Source organism: Vulpes lagopus, chromosome 11 (genome assembly GCF_018345385.1).
Source record: "Vulpes lagopus strain Blue_001 chromosome 11, ASM1834538v1, whole genome shotgun sequence".
Lineage (NCBI taxonomy): Eukaryota > Metazoa > Chordata > Mammalia > Carnivora > Canidae > Vulpes > Vulpes lagopus.
In genome coordinates, this window is record NC_054834.1 from 21,888,248 (window position 1) to 21,910,077 (window position 21,830).

Genomic DNA, 21,830 nt, shown 5'->3' on the forward strand with positions numbered 1-21,830 from the left:
CCATACCATCCATACGGTCTTGCATTTGTAGAAGCTATGAAGAGGCTCTGGGAGCTCAGGGCTTCTTCAAATGCATACACTATTTTCCTTTCTCAACACTGTCACTCAAGGGGAAGTGGAAAATTACTACTGTCACACAAACACGACAAACTGGACGGGCCAGCTCCTGTGCAATGCATGCGGTAAGCCACTGGCAGGTGGCAGGGCTAATTCCATGTGCGGGGGGCTGAGAGGAAAGGCCCGGCCCGGCCTGCCTTGACAGGAACTGCCTCTAAGCCTCCTTCCAGAATTTACTCAGTGTGCTCTCTCCACGCAGCCGAGAACCGCTGTTTCCAACCGCAGAGCCCGTCTGAGACCCTTCAGGGGTGGCAGCTGTGGCCCGCGGTGCCCAAGGGGGGCCACGGTGAGGGGCCCATCGCTGCTGCCTAACACGCTGACTTAGCTTCCAGAGCGGGGGGCCCACGGGAGTGAACGGCCAGCCGAGGACTAGGGACTACCCTTTAGTGTCAGAGGAACTTGATCACCCGAGTGCCCCACCAGTAGCAGCCCTGAACCCCCAGGCCAGAAGACTGGCCGACATCGGACACCAGTGAACCTAAAGAAAGATTCCCAAAAGGCAACGCCGTTCCCAATATTACGAAACAGTCTGAGGGCAAACGAGTAACAGTGACTACAATAAACATCTAGAATGTTTCTGAAGCATAAACATTCTAAGAGAGCTGTCACAAGTTGTTTGTACTCTACTCAAGAAACTCAGTTGGCCTCCAGGTCTTACCTTGCCACTCTCATGATGCCTCAGTCTCTCTCTCTCTCTCTCTCTCTCTCTCTCTTTTGAAATGAGTAAGACGTCTTGTCTTTTAACCGTACACCATCTCCTGCTTCACTCTTTCTCCTCCTTTCTCCCGAACTCTCTCCGTCTCTACGTATCTATTGATTTCAAAGATGACTGCCACATGCGGTGCCTCCTTGGGATGTGTCCGCAGTCTCTGAAGCTTGACCACTCTATCTTCTCCTACAAATGGAACTTAAGAGTTGGTTTGCAGCTTCCAGCGGGGGAGCACAGCTACTCAGACACCGTGACTGAAGATCCAACCTCTCTTTGGCCTAGCATGCGGCTTCAGGAGGGTTACACACAGATCGTGAGGAAGGGCACACCACCTAGCCAACCAGATCAGCCAAGTCAACCCTGCTGATCAGTGGGCTGACAAATGCTGGAGCCAGGTGCCCCTCACATCCATTTTTTCACTAACTGTACTTAAAAGTTGGTCACTTAAGTATACCTGAAGTGTAGAACTGCACGTGATCCAATTAGCTCTGCATCTTTGCTTATCATCTACCAAGGCTTTAGGAGCCAGTAAAATTTATTTGCTGAGATGTCAACTAACTAGGCAATATTATACATGTGTATGTGTGTATATGTAGGCATGGACGTGTGTATGTACGAGCAAAGGTATGTATGTACGTATGGATGTTGGTTTCATTGATCATAATGAGAGTGATTATCTGCAGGGTATTTAAGCACAAGTTTAGAAATAAGTACAATTATTTTTTTATCTTTTACCACAACTGGTGTAATAGTCAGACCAGAGTCTCCCTAAACCACTCCCAGACTATATTTATTTATGGGCATAAAAGGCTCAGCACAGTCTGTGACTTGTAGATACTCTTAAATGGTTCATATTCCTATATAAGCCCAAGTAACTACAACTGAACTTAATAAAAAAATTTAGGATTTTGTGATCTCTGCCTCCATCAGCCAACACCCACACAGTTTTACATGAGTACTAAACGCATGACAGTCATGGAAAAGTCAGATCCTCTCTCTTTTGTTCCCTCCATTCCTTCTTTCTTCTCTTTCAGTCCATCTCTCCTTTCACATACACTGCCACTAAAATTAAAATAAGGAACCACTATCAATTCTTGTGTGTAGCACATCTTGTATAAAATAAAGAAAATAGGGCAACCCCTATGGCTCAGCAGTTTAGCGCCGCTTACAGCCTAGGGCCTGATCCTGGAGACCCAGGATTGAGTCCCACGTCAGGCTCCCTGCATGAAGCCTGCTTCTCCCTCTGCCTGTGTCTCTGCCATTCTCTCTCTCTCTCTCTCTCTCTCTCTCTCTCTCTGTGTGTGTGTCTCTCATGAATAAATAAATAAAATCTTTAAAAAATAAAAATAAAGAAAAAATAAAGAAAATAATCTTATTTTGAAAGAAAAATACCAACTTAGAATTATATGACTTCTGAATATACTTCAAACTTTCCAATTCTATACTTCCTCCCCTTATCACATTATGTAATAGTGAGAAGAAGAGAAGGAGGAAGAAGAACAAGAGTAGAAAGAAGAGGGGAGAAGGAGAGAGGAAGAGAGAAGAAATTATTAAATGGCATAATACTCTACTCAGTAGAGTATCTGGCACATAGGAAGTCAAAGCAGAATGAGAAGAAATGCTATCAAGTTTGGGAATTACATGGATCTGGATTCAAATCCTTAGGCAAAGTATCTCCATAAAATAGGGATTATTTTAACACCAAGAGCAAAAGTATGTTGTAAGGACTAAAAAAATAAATGCAAATAAAGTCCTTAGCACAGTGCCTAGAATACAGTGACATTTAATAATTATTGTTATTACTATTATCCTTCTATTTAAGGTGTTATATAAGGTCTTTGTTAGTTTTAAAACACTGTAATATTTGAACTTAAAAATGTCATCACTCTCTACTGAGAAATTGTGGGGATTAATTTCATCCCAATGGATACAATTAGAGGGTCAAACTATAGTTACTAAATAAAGGCATGAGAAATTATATACTCTATTAATGTGTTTTGATCTCCTAAGTCTAGAAAAGCCCATTCGAGTGGAGCAAGTTGATGTGTGCAAAGTCATTTAATGAAAATGGACATTTCTGCAAAAGTCAAACTCATTATGATTAACTACTAGCAAAAATGGCTATTGCACATTCACATCATAAAGAAGCATTCTGAGCGCATAAATATCATACAAGATGATTTATTTAATTCTCTTCCTTTTTAAGAGGTCACATTCTGTTGTGCAGAAGAAAAAATGGCATAGGCAGTAATGTATATAGGGCAATAAATTCTCTGTAAGGCCTCTTGTAGAAAATGAGTCATTATGATGTGTTATTGGACTTTGGAGTCAGCTGACCTAGAATTTCTGAGAAAAAAACCAGTACAAACAATGAGAAGCAATTGGACTGTCAGGCAACAAGAGACCAACATTTACAGGAGCAGCTGCAATTGGGGAGTAATGAGTCCTGGGACTAAATGAATAAATTAGCCACAGAAGGCGTGGACAATCTTTTGTAACTAATGCCTCGCCTGTCAAGACACAACTTGGTTTTTGCTCTTAACTGGGCTTCGATGGTGTCAGATGCCCTAGAATACAAGGTCTGCCGACAGCAGGATCACTCACACACAGTGCGGCGTGTTGGCATGCTGCCTGTGGCTGAGATAATGCACGCGAGATAGAGCATATGAGCTGGTATGCATAATCAGCAACGGCAACTCTTGGGCTGATTTTTTTTTTAAATAAATCTGGAAGACAGATGTTTGCCCCAGCCAGCCTGTTAATTTTGCACTGATTATGTTGCCAACAACAAAGGCACTAATCTGTAGAGAACAGTATGAGTTTTTGACATTATTATAATAATTAAAAACTATCATTTAAAATTAAGTCTTGTTTAAGGAACCGTATTTAACTTATTATACTGGGCTAAAGGCAACCTTGTGACTCCCACCTGAGTCTATCAGAAGCCCTGTTATTTAAAAACAAATATAAAAAAAGGGAAGAAGAAATTGGTGGAAAGATTAAAGATGTCTATTTTCTTAAAAGAAAAGTATAAATGCCTCACATGTTTTTTGACTTATCCATCCTTCTATATGACTTAATTCTAAGAAAATAAAAATCAAAAATTTCTCCATATGTAAAGATGTGCTATAGACAGTGTTAGTACTGTCTATGTTAACAATATAGAAACAAAGTCTCTCAATAGGAGACTGGCTAAATAAACAACAATATATTAATATAATAAATACTACAATGCTATTAAAATAACTATATGCATTAGAATCCAGTGACATAAACATCTCCATAAACAATATTGGCAAATCACACACACACACAGGATGGGTAAAGGGTAATCACCAAATTGTGTAAAAAAAAAAAAAAGTCATTTACTCTAGTGGATTCTAAAGAGAATTTTGATTTTCATCTTACACTATATTTTTTTGCTGTTTAAATTATTTACAAGGATATTTATCAACATAAGTTAAAAATATATCAGAATCATCTAACATACATATCATCTACCATACAACCCACTGAGAATAAATAACACCTCTTGCTGCTGGATCACATGTAAATGAAAAATGGTTAACTTGCCGTTACACTGTGATTGTTCTGAGGGCTTCCTTACAAATTACCATCTTCAATTCTGGCCTCTATGTTTTAAGGAAGTTGGAGAATAAATATTTGATAAGTTCCAGAACACAGCACAAAATGAAAAAGGAATAGAAAACACGTCCATATACATATACAGGAACACTAAAGAAGCTACAGCTCCTTAGGTTACAGAGCCTGACTTACTAAAAGGCAGAGGTACCGAGAGTCAGCGATGCCCAGGATTAACCTGTTCCACTTGGTACCGAGTTAGACAGCTTTGCTTCGTCAGGGCAACCCCTCATCCTCAGACACCATAATGTACCTGCCACGTAAGATTGTTCTGAAGCTTGAATCTGATAACAGGTAAACAATTTAAAACAATGCCCAGCAACGATGACTACTCAGCAAACAGGAATCATCATTACTTGTTAGGAATGCTAAGCCATGATGAGTCGATGGTTCTCGCCACCCTCAACCCTCCCAACACACACACACACACACACAAAATTAGATGGTCTTATAAGGATTAGGCCGATCGAAATGTAATGCACACAGAGAACAGAAAACAAAATAGTTTTAAATGAGACGACAAGGACGTGGACGTTAGAAATAATTTCTTGAAAAACAAGCAAAGTAACAACAGCAAGGTATTACAATTAATGGGAAGTTTCATCGCCAAAAATATTTGAGAAAAGAACGACACCATCCCTAATCTTGGTAGTTTAGACATTTACCTGCCTGAAAGGAGGCCAGAAAAATGAATTCCCCAAATTCCTACAAGATTTATGGTTCTATGATATTTTAATTAAAATTAACGGGGCTTTCCGTCATTCTGATGGTAGACTGTGTCAGGGGATTTTAAGGAAAGCAAAGACAGCTCATCTTTGCAAATGCAGTTCTTGATTTTATAACCTCTAAAAAATCACTGAGAATAGAATCAAAAAGAATCCTCATGTATATCAAAAAAAAAAAAAAGCTGGGATGGCACCGCCTATCACATAAAGGTCTTTCACCTGTGTTTTCACCTGCGTGTTATTCAGTAAAAGCTAGAAAATGAATTCACCAAAGAAGTTTAGGGTTTAGAGTTTATGTAATTCTGCAATAGGATAACAAGGGGTTAATGGGTAAAAAGATAAACACTGGATTAAAAAAAACGAAGTTAAGAATATTCAGGAATCAGACCACCACTGGAAGTTCAAGTCATTAAACAGTTACAACAGTGTTTAGAGTAAACACTGCTTGATCAGATTCTCTCCAAATATATGGCATACTATGAAGTTTGAGCTACAAATCCTATTATATGAATCAAAGAGGGTGGCCTTAGATTAACCCTAGTTTGTCTAGATTTATTTTTATGCAAACCATCATACTACTAGCACATTTAAATCGGAGCATTTCTATCATTCTATTGGGACAAGTTTATAATTTCATAAAAAAAAAAAGTAGAAAAAAAAAAAGTAGAAAGAAAAATGGATTTTTTTTTTTTGCCTCACTTTGAGGTAATCTTTTAACAATTGTTACAGGTTTTATAAACTCTCAAGTCACCAGGTGAAGACTGCTGACGATCATCATAGAAATAGGACTGGACAAATCCCATGTCCAGGTCCAGTCGTCCCATTAGTCACCTGGGTGCAAGGTTGGCCAGCTTCATGGATGTGCCACCTGTGTAATCGAATTGAGACTCTGCTCAGGAAGACCCGAGAACTGGTGCAACACTCGGCTGCTGCCATCTTAAAAATTCGTAATTGCTTTTTAAAAAGTAGGGCCACATTTTCATTTTGTACTGGGCCCCACAAATTACATAGTCATTCCTGCCTACATAAGCTTTGTAAGTCCCTTCATGCATCAAATTCTCATTTACTAAATGCAATCAACAAACCCAACACTCTTTTACACGAATTTTTCAAGGGCTGTGTTATCAGAGCACACGTTACTTTGGTCAAATTGCCAACAGAGTAAGGCTCTTACTGATATTTTAAATATTACTTTTGGATCCTATGGAATTAAGGCAACTCAAGACTATGAAAATCACATTCCCAAAAGACATTTCTTTGACCATAAAGAGACTACAACTGTTGCTTGAAACCTACACTGTTTGAATACCTTCTGTTAAAAAACTAGGCTCTCTATACCTTTCATTGTGCCCTGCCAGTTAAAGGCAACTACCTTTTTTTTCAAAAGTGTCTTTGTTTAGACAGTCACTTAGCGCAGACACTACTTAATGGAATGAGGGACGGAGAAAACTCACTCTGGCACCAAGTCATCTACAACAGAAAGTACTGTTTCAAAACACTTCACTGCTAACCTTTAAAGAATATATTAATTAGAACAGAATACAATCAAAATTAAAACACTGAGTTGGTAAAGAGTAGCCACCTAGTTCCAGGGCATATGGATCTGTTTCCCTTGTAGTGTCATTTAAGAAGTCCTAAACATAGGTCTGGGTGCTTCACCATCCCTTCTATTTGGCCCCCAATTCCTATCATTATGTTAGATTTAAAAATCTATAAAGCTGCCCCTACGGTGTGTAACCTGAGAGAGGAAATGTGATGGTATTGCTAGAGATTTCCATTTGACACATTAACAAATAGTATCAAGAAATACAGGCATCTCCCATTTAACCCAGTAATCTGCTTCCCAAAAACCTGATATATTTTGAGTGAAAAATTCTGATAGTCTATCATTTATTATGTTGAATGGAAAAAATTCATAGTGTATGTATATCAATCCATACCCCTAACCAACTGTTTAAAACCTAAGTAGAACAGTATAACATGCACTTACCGAATATAAGAAACTCTTAAACGAGAATGTAAAAGCACCACAAACACTGCTTCCTGATGAAAGATAAATAGGATTGTTAATGGACAATCAGCCTGCGTGGCCTCTCAGTGCCAACAGCAAACACGCACATCTCCATGGTTGGCACCTGGCCTGCTCTTTAAAGCATCTACACAGGATTCTGATGTGCTAATTGAATTTGGAATGTAAATTAAGACTCTTCCCAGATATCACATTATTTAAAAAATATAAATAGTTACCTTATAGGAATCAGCATAAAAGAAACCAAGAAAGAAAAATACCTTACTGAGAAATCTGTCTACTCTGTGAAAACTGGATTTCAAAACTCAAGAGTCATTTTACTGCAAAAACATTAACTGAGAAGACATTCTGCAGGTTATGTACATCCGTATTTTATTTAGTAGCTAACTTCCGCTTTAAGTATGTGTTAGATGCTATGGGCCAAATGAAACAGATGAAGATGCTGACATGCCAGGAGTTTAATCCAAAGCTACCATGGGACTCCATTAAAGGCATAATGGCACCTTTAAGGAGAGATCTCAGTTGACTGGACAAATGACACATAAATATATTTTGGCTAAGATTGTTGAGATGTCACTGAGGTGAGAAATATGGTGCACTGAGCTAACAGCTATATAATCTAAAAACAGGAACTCAAGCCCAAATATGCCACTCTTTGTAAGACTTGGGCAAGACCTTCAATTTTTCTAAGTTTTCAGGTGAGTTTTCTGATGCATTGTGAAGACTAAATGAGTTAATGCTGTATGTTTTTAAACTAATGGAGGCACACAGGAAACACCAAGTATCCTGTAGAAATACGTAAGTGGGTCTGATTTATTCGCCAGCTGTGTAAAATTGAAATTTTTTAAATTCTCTGAACTTTCCCTTTCTCATCTGTAAAATGAAAACAGTTATACCAACTTTGTAGAATATAAGTTGTGGTAGACATATATAGGAAGAGCCTAGCAAAGTGTTTGGACCATAGTATATATTCACTAAGTGCTGATTATTAACTTGCTCAGCACCATTAAAACTCTAAAACCTTTCACTCTTTTCCATCTTAGTAACCTGCTCACTCACTCATGCTTCAATCTTGTCATCACTAGAACTCTTCATTTCTCAAATTTCCAACATTTACCACAATGTCTTGTTTCTCCAACGTTCCCTATAATCTTACACTTTATCCACATAAAAATGTCTCCTCTCTTGAACCTGGAATTCTTGACAATTACCAGACCACGTACCGTGGCTCATGATTTCAAACTTTTCAACTACTGCTAATTCTTAAGTATCCTTGATGTTTACAAAATATATCCTGCCAATTTTCAACCCGAGATGGATTTGACAGTCCTTTCAATACTACCACCCATACTGTGCCAACGCCTTGCTAGAGAAAGCTGATTTGGTTGTTCATATAATGATTATTTTGAAGGAGTGGGACTCTACATACATACATACATACATCCCAACAATGTTTTCCTCTCTTTCCTCTGCTTCCTTAATTTGAATTTTCTCTAGACATTCTTCCCTAAAACATACTCTAAATCTTGAAAAGGTCTTCATGGAGACACCGGCTGGATGGATATACATTTTAATTAAAGGTACCACATTTCTTGCTTCCTCTTGCAGCCAGAGGTTACCGAGTGAGATGGAAAGGAATAACAGAATGGGACTTCCACAAACCTCTTGAGCTACCTACCTCCAGGTTTCTTGTTACATGAGAGAAAACAAACCTGCCATCTGTTTAAATCGCTCATTAGTTGCCTTGAGTATTAATCATATTTGAACATAACTTCAAGCCTTACAGAGTCTGTAACTTTTCCATTCAGCATTGTATATATTACTTCTATCCCTAAAAATAATCTCAGCTCATCAATTAAAATATCTAATCTAGGTTAAAAATTGAAAGTCTAATAAGCCTAATTTAAAATTTATTTGTAATCCCATTACTAGCCTGGTACTGGTTTGGGCTAAGAAATTTCAGGAGATTCAGATTAAGAAGTATGAGAGAGATCTATTTCCACTCTCTGAGCTTTTTCTCCTGATCCCATCTACACCCCCCGCCCCTTACCAGCTCACAGGTGCTGATTTTAGCAGCATCACTATGAGAAGCTGGCAACGGAAGGCCCTTTCTTGACTGTAATTATGTGTTGGTCCTCTCTGAGAGCAGCAAATGTTCCCTTCTTAGGAGGTGCTTTTCTGCATTGCCTGAAGCCAGGCAGTTCATACAATTGCAATCCCACACTTCTGGCTGCCATTTACTGCTCTACCCCTCAATTCCCATCTACCTCTTTCTGCTAAACTGGCTTTGGCCTTGGCAGGAAGCCCTACTTCCTGGAGTTGCAGACCAGCTCTGTAGGTAGCTGTAGCCTGTCCTACAAGGCCTACCTCTTCTGTGTGTAAGCTTGTACCGAGTGAAGCCACCTTTCATTGCTCAGCCACCAGGACAGCATGTCTAGCCTCAGCACTGCTTGTTTAGCATCTAGAGGCATGTATCAAAACCAAATAAATAAAAGTAATCTCAGCTTTGCAAAACACATGCAGACTACCTGGTCCCTTTACCACTTGCAGAGTCAAAGGGATATATATATATAAACAACCTGAGTAATCCTCTCAAAGACATTTATACTAACAAAAGAAGAGTAAGCATACTCGTCTTCTGGGAACACGGACAGCACATTTCATACTCTTTCCAAAGTAATTTCTCTCGTTTTTGTCAATCTGGATAAATTTATAACTACAAGACAAATTTTGAACTAATGGTCAAAACACACACACACACACACACACACAGAATTTCAGAGAGCTCTTTCAAATTCATATGCAGCCCAAGACCTCATTTTTAGAATATGAAGGTATTTTGTGTCTTCTGTTTTTTCTCAGTGTTAGGAAGGCCCTAGGTTTTATTTATCAGCCACTTCACTTACCCACAGCAAACTCTCCACTTTTTCTTACTCTCATCCCCCAAAACTTTAGTATGGTCCTGAAGTTCCCACAGCCCCTTCATTCTTCACATAAAATATTAACGTCTACTTTACCAAGAGAGAAGCAGTAATTCAGTGGGACTTTCAGATTTTCTCTATCTGCAAAGTCTTTATTCATTTTTAATATCCCTTTTGTCTCAAGTGAAAAATACCACTATCTTTTCAAAGACAAATGGCATGACTCTGATCTTCTCTGTACCTGTTTTTACTGGAGTCAATCTTCAACATTCAGGTTGTTTGTTTCTTTGGGTTTTGGGTTTTTTTCCCCCAAATGTTACAGATTCCTCCCTTTCCGTCTATAAATATGCTTATATACCCTCCATTCTCAAAAACAAACAGAAAAGAAAAATAAAGTATTTAATAAGACTCCATGTTTCTGTTTCACTGTCCTACCAAATTTCATGAAGACACAAATTTCTTAACAATTTCTCATGTCCCACTTTTTAACACTGTAGTCTTTACTCTGTTCCAACACATTCTAATAAATCTGTTTTCACAGAAGTAAAACATTGACTCTTAGTAGCCAAATACAATACATTTTTTACTCTTCTTTGAGTCTCTGAAGAATTTCACATTTCCTCCTGTATCTCTTTACCACCTCTTTGGACCTAAATTTTCTGAGATTTCTTCCTATGTTTCCAAGTTAAAATCTCTAGAGATAAAGGCCGGGAACCTGCATTTTTAGCCAACTCTAGAGGCATTTCTGACAAACATGAAAGAGGCAGAACCATGGGTTTAGGAGCTAAAGAAACATTAATAAAAGAAAGAAAGAAAAACACAACCAGTTTGATTAAACAACAGTAATCTAATCCTCCAGAAAAAAGACCCTACTTTAAGAATCATTGAAAACATTTGTCATTTTCTTCTTTTCATTTTCTAATCATAAGGTCAATATCAAGAATGGAAAAAAGGGTTGGGCATATTACAGTATTTAAAGCTTTGTAATAAACTGAAATAGTTTTAATTAAAGTTACCAGGACACCAGAGGGAGACAGGATACACCATAATTGCAAAAGTGTCACCACAGAAATTCAGTTATTATAACCTTGATCCTATTTTCTTTTAGCAAAATATCTGGAAACCTTCATTAACTCAGCAAATTTCTTTAGCCAGGCAGGTTAGTGAACCATGCATGAGACCACTGATTTTATTCACCTCCATCCTTCAGAAGGCACCACTAGAAGTTGGAACATTGTGCTGAAGAGCCTCCTCCCATGAGCTATGTGTGCATAGTTGCAGGTTTTTCCAGCCTAGTTCAGGCTAAAATAAATGTGGATAATAACGATGTTAAATGTTTACTGTGATTTTGGGGTGTTTTGTGGAGAGAGTTGTTGCTTGTAAACATTCTTTGATTTGAGACTGTTTAAGAATAATTCAATAATATTAGCAATTAATAATGTTAATATTGATTAATGTTAATAATCATCCCATTAAGCCATTTTCTGAGACAAAGATGTAACAAGTGCCAGAAAAATAGTCATTTAGAAATAATTTTGGAAATAAAATGTTTGAAATTACCTGCTTGGGCTTGGAAGGAAAACAAAAAATAAAGACTGTAGACTGATACCCTCAAATTGAATTGCACCCCTACTTCATTTCATCTAAACAAGTCTTGAGCCAGGACACTGATCTGTCTGAATTTCCTCATTTATGAAACAAGAATAAGTAGATGGTTAGTGTCCCTACTTCACAGGCTATATGTAAGAGCCTAATGAACATCAACCATCAGAAACATGTTTTTATATAGTTGTAAAGACAAAACAAAACCAAAAAACCAATCATTTAACTGATTGTTTTTTTAAGCAAAAGTCTGTTCTGCTATAAAAGAGATAGTTTTAGGGCAAAAGTAACTAAAAATGAATGATTTCTTTCAGCTCTAACGCTGGTTGAGGGAACAGATAAAAAGACCACAGCATTAAATAAGTGTGAATAAAAAAATAAAAAAATAAATCTTGGTAGGAGTAGTTTAGAGTCAAACACTTAAGCAAATGAAAGATAAACAAAAAGCAATACAACAAATTACAATTCCGTTTTAAATCAACAGGCTTTAACAGAATTTAAAATCTAAGGTTCAAAAACATAAAATCTGTGTATATGCATGCACAATAAAAAGTATTGCAGATATTGAAAAGTAATCATTCCACTAAAAGGAAGGAAAGAAGGAAGGGAGGGAAGGAAGGAAAGAAGGAAGGAAGGAAGGAAGGAAGGAAGGAAGGAAGGTTAAAGAAAAACCTCCAGCTGTTCATTTTCTTTAAAAAATAAAACAAACTGAATTATTAACTATAAACCGGCAATTTCTTCAGTACATATGTGAGTAAAAAAAAACAACTGAATTTAGTTCTTCATCTTAGGTTCCAATCTCGATACTGAAGAAGAATAAAGGTTTAAAATTTTCTCACATTTAAATAAAAAAGAAAAAAATTTCAATATTCTATTATTTTCATTTAGTCATTTTTTGAAGATGGCTAACTGATATAGGAGTCACTAAAAAAATTCATAACCTTCCAGAATATTCTATCAACTGGAATATCCAATTCTTAAGTAATCTGAATGAACAATAGTTTATAGCATACTCCTTACCCTTCATTTCCTCTATGATTATAAACTTTTTTTCATGCCAAAAGATGTATTTATGTAGTAAGAGTGCAGAGCTTGAAGTCAGACACCTTAATCTGCATGCTCTTCCATTCTTGCTAATTCATAGTTTTTGTACTGGAAGTATCAATATCACCTGGGAGCTTATTAGAAATGTAGTATCTCCGGCCAGGTCTACTGAATAAGCTAGGACATTTTAACAAGAGCCACAGCTGAACTAATGTTCATTTAAGAAGCACTGACATACATTAGTTATCAGATAAATTTCTTTGAGTAAGTTAGAGGATTTCTCAAAGACTCAGTTTTCTCACTGAAAAAATGACACTAATAATGATATCAAGAGCTTAGTTCACTATGAGAAATAATTAGATACTATTACTTACTAAATGCTCATAAGGTCTAACTGGTATTAAATTTTATCATCTACCTCAAATTTATATATTCATTACTTTTCCAGTATATTTACTTGTGGAATTACACTGGCAACCTGCTCAGATAAATTAAGCTCTTTTAGTCAAGAAGTCTTCCTGAGTATAAGCCTACAACAAAAATAGAGCTTAATTAATAATGCTATCTTGCATTCATTTACAGTACAATGTAGCACCTGTTTTTCAATTAGCTTCAAAACATTTCCCTTTGAAATAATGTGTTTTCTGTTTTTGTAGAATCAAAAAAGTTAAATAAAGAATTTAGTTTGAAAACAAACAGGACTCTTTCTCCCTGACATATAATCTAATTCCACAATTAAACAGTCATTGTGGTTTCTGTACTCTGCCATTCATGCATTAGGATAGTCACTGATCCCCCACAGGACTCAAATAATGCACCAGGTGTCTAGAGCTTCAATTCCAAATGATAGAAAAGAAGGTCTCAATAGGCTCCATCCTAATCCAATTAAGGCAAGATACATCCTATTTCATTCTATGGTCTTTTTTCATGGGACTTTGATGTCCGGATTATCTACTTCTTACTTTCGCAGGAAAAAAGGTAAGCTGATAAAAATTAATATAATTGGAATCCTTTCCAGTTGTCATTGAGTGAATATTAGCCACCTAAGTAGAAAATATGCATCTTATTTTTATTAAATAAACTTTAATTAAAAACACACTTAATATCTACAAATGATGCTTAAAAACTGAAGGGAAGAATGAGTTGAATCTTCCAGTAATGAAAACTTCTCTTCTCATGGATAACTCATTTATATATTTCTTAAAAATTAAATGTTTCAACTTCTGGCAATACGGTATTTTAAATATTCCAAAGAACTCTCCTGTTACATTACAACAAGATCCTGGGTAGTTTAAGAAACATAAAGATTTATAAGTGTCAAAAAAGCAGGCAAAATTTCTGAGTGCCAAGATATACACATAATAGAGTAAGCTAAAAATCTGAACTGTGAGTGATAAGTAAACAGGAAATTCAGAGTTGTCCTGGGACAAATTCTTGTAACAATGCTGTGATTTGTAGACTAACAGAAGCTAAACGTAAGCTCCAGCATTATATCTAACAGAAGATGTATAGGAACTCCACGAAGAAATTTTAAAATGTTGTTGAATGAAATAAAAATTTGCTCAACGGTGAGAATAGTATATTTATAAAGTGAAAGCAAAACATCATAATAATATCAGTCTTCCCAATTTGGTCTGAGTCAATGCAAATCAATCAAAATCCCAGTAAGGATTTTACTGGGTAATAACATGCTGAATCTAAAATTTAGATTACATCTGAAAGTACAAGAATACTCAAGATCTGGGACACCTGGGTGGCTCAGTGATTGAGCGTCTGCCTTCAGCTCAGGGCATGATCCTGGGGTCCTGGAATCCAGTCCCATGTCGGGCTCCCTGCAGGGAGCCTGCTTCTCCCTCTGCATGTCTCTGCCTCTCTCTCTGTGTCCCTCATGAATAAATAAATTTTTTAAAACCCTTTAAAAAAAAACATTCAAGATCCTTCTGAAGAATATGGTGAGGGACTGGACCTACTAGATATCTAGCTTTATAACTGGAGTCCACTGCAGTAATGGAAGCTAAATAATGGCCCTGGGAAAATTGGTTAGGAAAACATTTAATTTAAAGTGCAACATAATACTATATACTGACATTAGCTGCAGGTAGATTAAATAAATCTTAAAGATACAGAATTTTTTATAATAAAAAATATAACAGGGATGCCTGGGTGGCTCAGTGGTTGAGCACCTGCCTTCGGCTCAGGGCATGACCCCAGTGTCCCGGGATGGAGTCCAGGATCGAGTCCCACATTGGGCTCCCCACAGGGAGCCTGCTTCTCCCTCTGCCTATGTTTCTGCTTTTCTCTCTGTGTCTCTCATGAATAAATAAATAAAACTCCCTAAAAAATAAATAACAAATATTTACAATCTCAAGATGGGGAAGGATTTTTTAAAACACACACCCTGAAATACTAACTTTTTTTTAATAAACATTTTTTAAAGGTGACTTTGACTACATTAAATTAAGAACTTCTTTTATCAAAATACACCATAAGGACAATGAAAAGGTAAGTCACAAGCAAGTCACAAAAAGTTATTTGCATTATATAGAACTTAAATGAGCTACCATCAAGAATACTCCGCCTACAAATCAATTTAAAAAATTAAAATGTCCAAAAGATATGAACAGATATTTCACTGAAGAAACAAAAATGCCTAAAGAATATAAGATGTCTGCCCCATTAATAAGAAATAGATACTAGTTTACACCCATTTGATGGCCTATAATTGAGAAGTCTGACATGGCCATTTATTGGCCAGAATATGGATCAACGGGGACTCGTATGCAGCTGGCAGAAGTGTAAACTGATACAACCATTTTGGAAAACAGTTTTCATACTTTTGTAAAGCTGACTTCGTAAGCCTATTAATTCTACTACCACATACATAACACCCTACAGGTATCCCTGCACATGTGTACCATTGTCATGTTCAAGAAAATTCAGCAGCAGTATTCATAGTAGTGCTCATCTAGAGATAATTCAAATAATAATTTACCAAGAGGGAATAAATGAGCCAATTATATACCCTCATAAAATAATATTTAGCTGTGAATAAGAGCAAATTAAAGCTAAGTGCAAACCCCCAGATAAATCATACAAACGTAACAAGGAAGAAAGCAAGTCGCTGATGGCTACCTACATTACAACATGATTTTCATAAAGCTGAGAAACAAGCAAACTAACCACCATCATGTTTCGCAATACATTTATGTGAGGTACTTCTATTTTTAAAAATAAAAGAAATGAGTAACCAAATATAAAGCAACTTGGCTGCCTCTGGCAGGGAGGAAGGTGAAGCAGAGGAGAATACTGCAAAGGCAGCTTTAAGGGTACTGGCAATATTTGCGGGTTTTATGCTGTATGACAGATCTAAACATTATTATGCATCATAACTTCTACATGTATAAGTAGATGTATGTACCAATTAAATATGCTGTTCCTATGTTATAAAGCCATCTAACATAAAAAATAAACTAATAATTAGTAATCCACTGATCATTTTGAGTTCACAAATGAAACTATGATATCTTATCTTTTACAAACACATTACATGGACATAGTTTCTGAAGTAAAGAAAGCACACAAAGGAAAGTAAAGGTGGAAAAAAAAAACAAGTAATGAAAATAATAGAATGAGCAGATCCAATTAAAACTCACCACCAAAGCTTTAGATCTGTTGCTTAGAAGTTTCTCAATATCCCTGGCTGCAATTTCCACCAGCTGCCGTGCATTATTTGGTTCCACAGTATACAAATCTTGATACTTTTCATAAATCTGCATGAAGAAAAAAGAAAATTAGTATAATAATTGCTGATGTGGTTCATAAGTTCACAGTAGAATGTATTTTAAACCATAAACAATGATTAGAAAGGCCCACTCTTTCCCTTCTTCACTTTGATCTTTCTGGAATTTGAATGTGTCAAAAACATGTATATAAATAAGAATTTGCCTTATGTAAGACCACCAGCTAGGCAAAATAGCAATGTCATGTTAACAGGCTGTAAAATATCTTGTACCATAATGATTTGTGTATATAATTTTGTGACTTGAAATTGTACCTCCCCAAATTCAAAACCTGGTATTAACTGCCATCAGGATTTAAAAACGAGAGAGAGAGAGAGAGAGGAAAAGAAAAAGAAAGAAAGAAAGAAAGAAAGAAAGAAAGAAAGAAAGAAAGAATAAAGAAAAAAGAAAAGAGAGAAAGAGGGAGGGAAAGGATAGGAAAGGAAAGGAAAGGAAAGGAAAGGAAAGGAAAGGAAAGGAAAGGAAAGGAAAAAGGAAAGAAGAGGAGAGGCCATGCTACAATCAGTAGAACAGAAGCACTACAGGTCAGACTTGGGAGGATGTGTGCAGTGAGCCAAGGTGGGAGGAAGGACAAGCAATACTGTATTGAAGGAGACCTCCTACGGTTAGCCCTAGCTACAACCCTACAACCCTGGGATTAAAGTGTATCCTGCTAAATCTTAGGAAGAGAGAGAGAGAGGAAGAAGGGGAGAGGGAGGAGAGGGAGGAAGGTTAAGAAGGAGGAGGAGGGGGAGGGATAAAGACCCTGCTACGGTTCAATCCATGTAACACCGGAAGCTTTATTACACAAACAGAGGGGTTAAAAGTCGATGATAGTTTGCTTCAGTCTCTAATAGTATAAATATTTTTCATTAGCAAACTGTATCTTTGAGGTTTTATTTGAATCACTGAATCAAACTAACTATGCTGCAAGGAAGCTAGGCAGCAAAAGAAGACTATAATTTTGCCTCCCAACAGTGTCTACCGAAGGATTTCCCTGGAGTGGCAGGAGACGCACCTGTTCTGCAGAGCCTGTACACTCCTGGCAGGAGAGGACGGATTAAAGAAAGGGGGAGGGGGGGAGGCAGCGACCATGCTTGTGGCTACAGGGCTGAGCCGAGTAGGAAATCCCTTATGCATCCACCAGATGGGCCGCACATGCATGACTAAACCATCTTTGAAAGCCAGGGCCTGGCAGGTTTTTACCGTCTTAGGAGAAGTGAATCCAGGCACATGCAAGAACCAGTTCAACCCTGCTTTTTCTGGCACAACTCCAACTTTCTGCAATACTACCAACAGGTTCTATAGCCAGGTCTCAGCTGGCCACGGAGGCTACTGGTGAACACTGGTTTCAAACATACATAGATGCATATGCTAACATTTATTTATAACAGAACACAGTAATTTCACATGAAGTTTTAATTGTGTGATTCAAAATCATTTTAAAGGATTTAAATCAAACTTTCACTCCTAAAATTTTTTGACTTATTCAAATTATGAAGTTTTTCTCATACTCATTTGAATTTTGACCCTGTGGGTTTATCCTCCCAACCATTCAAGGCACAGAAATCTAGTCATATAAAATCCCCATATACAGTTTTATTTGGAATTCCTGCATATTACTGAATTGCTTACACTTTCTGCTAAGAGGCAGATTACAGAGTCCTATTTTAAAGACCAGATTGTCCATGAACAACTCCATCCAGCCCAAGGCTCTCTCTCATCTTAGCCAAAGATGACATCCAGGAACATGAACTAGAAAGATTAACTGATTTGGGGTACGAACAGATAAACCTCAATATCACTGTAATTGATCCAAGACATTTAGTTCTTTTGCAGTAAAACCAATAAAACTAATTGGTGGAAAAGGCAGTTATGCTTTGTGCCATTAATATTGTGTTTATTTCTGTATGAAGTCTGACCTTCTTCCTGTGGTATGGAGATCACACCAGCACTCAGAGTTCATAGAGATCAGTTCCAAATACACAATGTGTGCTTTGCATTATGTACTAAACATAATGTCACTTACTAAGGCACTACCTATCTAGGCCAGATGCATCAGAAGTTCTTTATGGATTATGAATCAGGAACAATTCAAGTAGATAGAGATCCTCTCAACTATAGATAGAATATTCTCGGGATCCCTGGGTGGCGCAGCGGTTTGGCGCCTGCCTTTGGCCTAGGGTGCGATCCTGGAGACCCGGGATCGGATCCCACGTCGGGCTCCCGGTGCATGGAGCCTGCTTCTCCCTCTGCCTCTCTCTCTCTCTCTCTCTGTGACTATCATGAATAAAAATTTAAAAAAAAAAAAAAGTTTAAAAAAAAAAAAGAATATTCTCTCAAATGGACTCTAATTTTTAAATGCTTAGGAAATTAAAAAAATAGTATCTAACTCACAAATAAATTTTAAATAAATGAGGTCAAGGAAGCTTACATCCACAGCCCCAATATAAATATCTTGCTGAATAAAACCACATTTGAAATGTTTTCTTGGTAATAAAAATGAATTAAAACCATATAACTGCCCCATCAAAAAAAAAAAAAAAAAAAAAAAAACAGCTCTTGCTTCTGGTTTTAAAGAATGTAACATTCTTTGTTGTTCCAAGAGGTACTGTGAAAGCTATCAAAAACTCTCATGATGTATGTTTAGTAAAAGTTTTCAGAGGAGAAAGGTTCAAGTGGATTTTTAAGATTATATATTTTTCCAAAGAGCATACATTTATAATTTTTCCTGTCATTAAAATAAACCCCATTTCTAAAATACTTAACATGTTAAAATGTTTTTTAAATAGAAGTAGAACTTTAAGTATATTTTCTTTTTTCTCTTCCTAGTATTTTTTTCCTAAAAAATAATTGTCTGTCTGACCATTTTATCCACTCTCTTTCCAGAAAAATAAATAAATAAAACAAGAACACAGTGTAAGTAACATGAGTTCTTGATACAAGAGCTTCATTCAAATCATGTGTCAATTCCTCTTATGCTGTGTGACACCAGCTTCCATTTCTTCTACTAGAAAGAATGTAGCATATAAAGAGAATCTAGATAGGATGTTTTTCCTCCTGACTGATATACTAATATGTTTTAATTTTTCTGTAGGTCAAATCCTCTCATTTCCATCCTTGCCACAAGTTTGGACAGCCAAGAATATGTGTCAGCTGTCCATTCTTGCTTTCTTATAATCTTAATTAACTGGCTTTAATGATTATTCACTATTACACTCATAGACAACAGAGAATATAGCTTTCCTTCCTTTTTCCGATGGAAACGTCTATGTCTCTTTGCCCCAAATCCATAATTCCAAGATAATCTTCAGAATGATACATTTAAGAATACTCTCAAGTGTAATATTTAAAAAGTAACACCACTGATTGATATATTTGCTTACCAAACAGACCTAAAGAAATGTTTCAGAAATCATAATATTTACTATGATGCCATGGAATAACAAAGATACCCCAGAGATGCTTACTGAAAGCAAGAGGCTTCCAAGTTTTGCATGACCTGGAAGATTTTATTAGCGATCACTTTTAGGCATCTGCTCCATACCAGTCTGAGATGTTTCACATACATTATATTATTTACTTACTTTAAGAAACCTAAAAAATGCATTTAATTAACCATTATATCAGTGAGAATACTTAAATGCAGGCTTTGCAGTATCAAAGTGGAGGCGGTTTGGGTCCCATTTTACATGGTAAAGGAGCAAACCACTGCCCAAAGCTGCGGAGGGTAAAATGCTCATGTGGCACGTTTATACAAAGTGGATCCACAGTACCACTCTGCTGGGGTCTCCCTTGGCTTCAGCAAGATGTGGAAAAACAGAAAAGCCCATTGGGATGAACAAAAATGGTGGCTTAGAATTAATCTGTCTGCTAGGACGCTGTGTGAGTGCACAATCAAGGGACTCCCAATGCAGAGTTTGAAAAATGGACAGTGGAGGGAGCAGGGTTCCAGCGGAAGGATGATGGTACCAACCACCCAGAGTTGAGGGGCCCTACATAGGCTGTAGAGATTGGCCACATCCTTAGTAGCAATCATATTCTATATCTATGCCAAGAGAACAGAAAAGAGCAAATACACTACACATCTCATCAATGTTTCTCCTTGCGCTCAGATGCCAAGGAGCAAAGTCAAGAACATTAGAGATTATTGGAAGGGATTTGGGACAAAATCTTTGAAATACTAAGATGGTTTTCCCCCTGGGAGAAAGAATGGCAGCTCATGAATAAATTAAGTTCCCTAAAGAGAAACAGAAATTTCTGCGTAATAAACCTAATGTAAATTTTGCCAACCCCTTCCCTTGGTCCTTAGACATTTACTTCCCTCCCATGGAATTTGTCCTGAACAAGCAATCAAGAGTCCTACCATGCCCACAGTCATCTTTCTGAGACAAGATTTCCTCTTGACTCACCAATGTAATCACAAGGGTTCTTCAAAGTGGAAGGGGGAAGACATGACTATGCGAGAGGAAACCAGAGAGATGGCAGCCTGAGAAGAAATCCTCCCAATGTCGCTAGCTTTGAAGACGGAGGAGAGGAGCCATGAACCAAGGGAAGGACTTCTAAAGGTTATAAAATAATCTAAAGGTCATAAAATAATAAATTTGTGTTTTAAGCCAATACATTTTTGGTAATTTGTTACACTAACAATAGAAAATTAAAATAATGACCTATTTGTGAAGAGCTCCCAGCTGAGAGGTAACAATAATAATCAGCCTCTGGATAGTAATTCTATAATAACCTCCTCCAGTGATTCACTCTTCCAAAAAATAAAAATGCTAAGAAAGGCCTCATGCTTTGAAAGTTGTGATTAACATTATTAATTACTACTTTGCACCTTCATTTCATTACTCATTAGATTCATTTCATTCATAGGAAAAATGAGCTCTATTGTGAGAAATGTGCAATTGTCGTTCGACTTTACAAAATAATGAAATTATCTTAGAACTCCTATTATGACGCTCACAATAATGTGGGATTCTGAGAAGAAATTCTACAGAGAAAAGCTAAAAATATCAAAATAGATGTGCATACATTGTCCAAAAATATATATGAATTGGATGAATGAATATGATTCTACCTCATAATAAGAGGGATTAAAAGAAAATGTGACATAATTCCCACCATCATTCTCATTTCACTGTCTTTATTGGCTAACAGGGGTAAACTCTAACATCTTCAATACTAATGCGGGCAGGAAAAGAGATGCTTTGTCACCTCAACTGCTTTACAGACTCACAAAATCAATTTCACTTACTTTTA

The 21,830-nt window shown here is 36.9% G+C and overlaps 1 protein-coding gene across 7 annotated transcripts in view; it reads right to left on the minus strand.

The window, feature by feature from the left end:
* CACNA2D1 (calcium voltage-gated channel auxiliary subunit alpha2delta 1) overlaps positions 1-21,830 on the minus strand; it is a 477,825-nt gene that overhangs the window by 358,582 nt on the left and 97,413 nt on the right. For all 7 annotated transcript variants that reach the window (XM_041722688.1, XM_041722686.1, XM_041722687.1 and 4 more), the window contains exon 3: positions 16,443-16,559. In XM_041722688.1, coding sequence (XP_041578622.1) covers positions 16,443-16,559 — 117 coding nt within the window. The remainder of the gene's footprint in view (positions 1-16,442; positions 16,560-21,830) is intronic.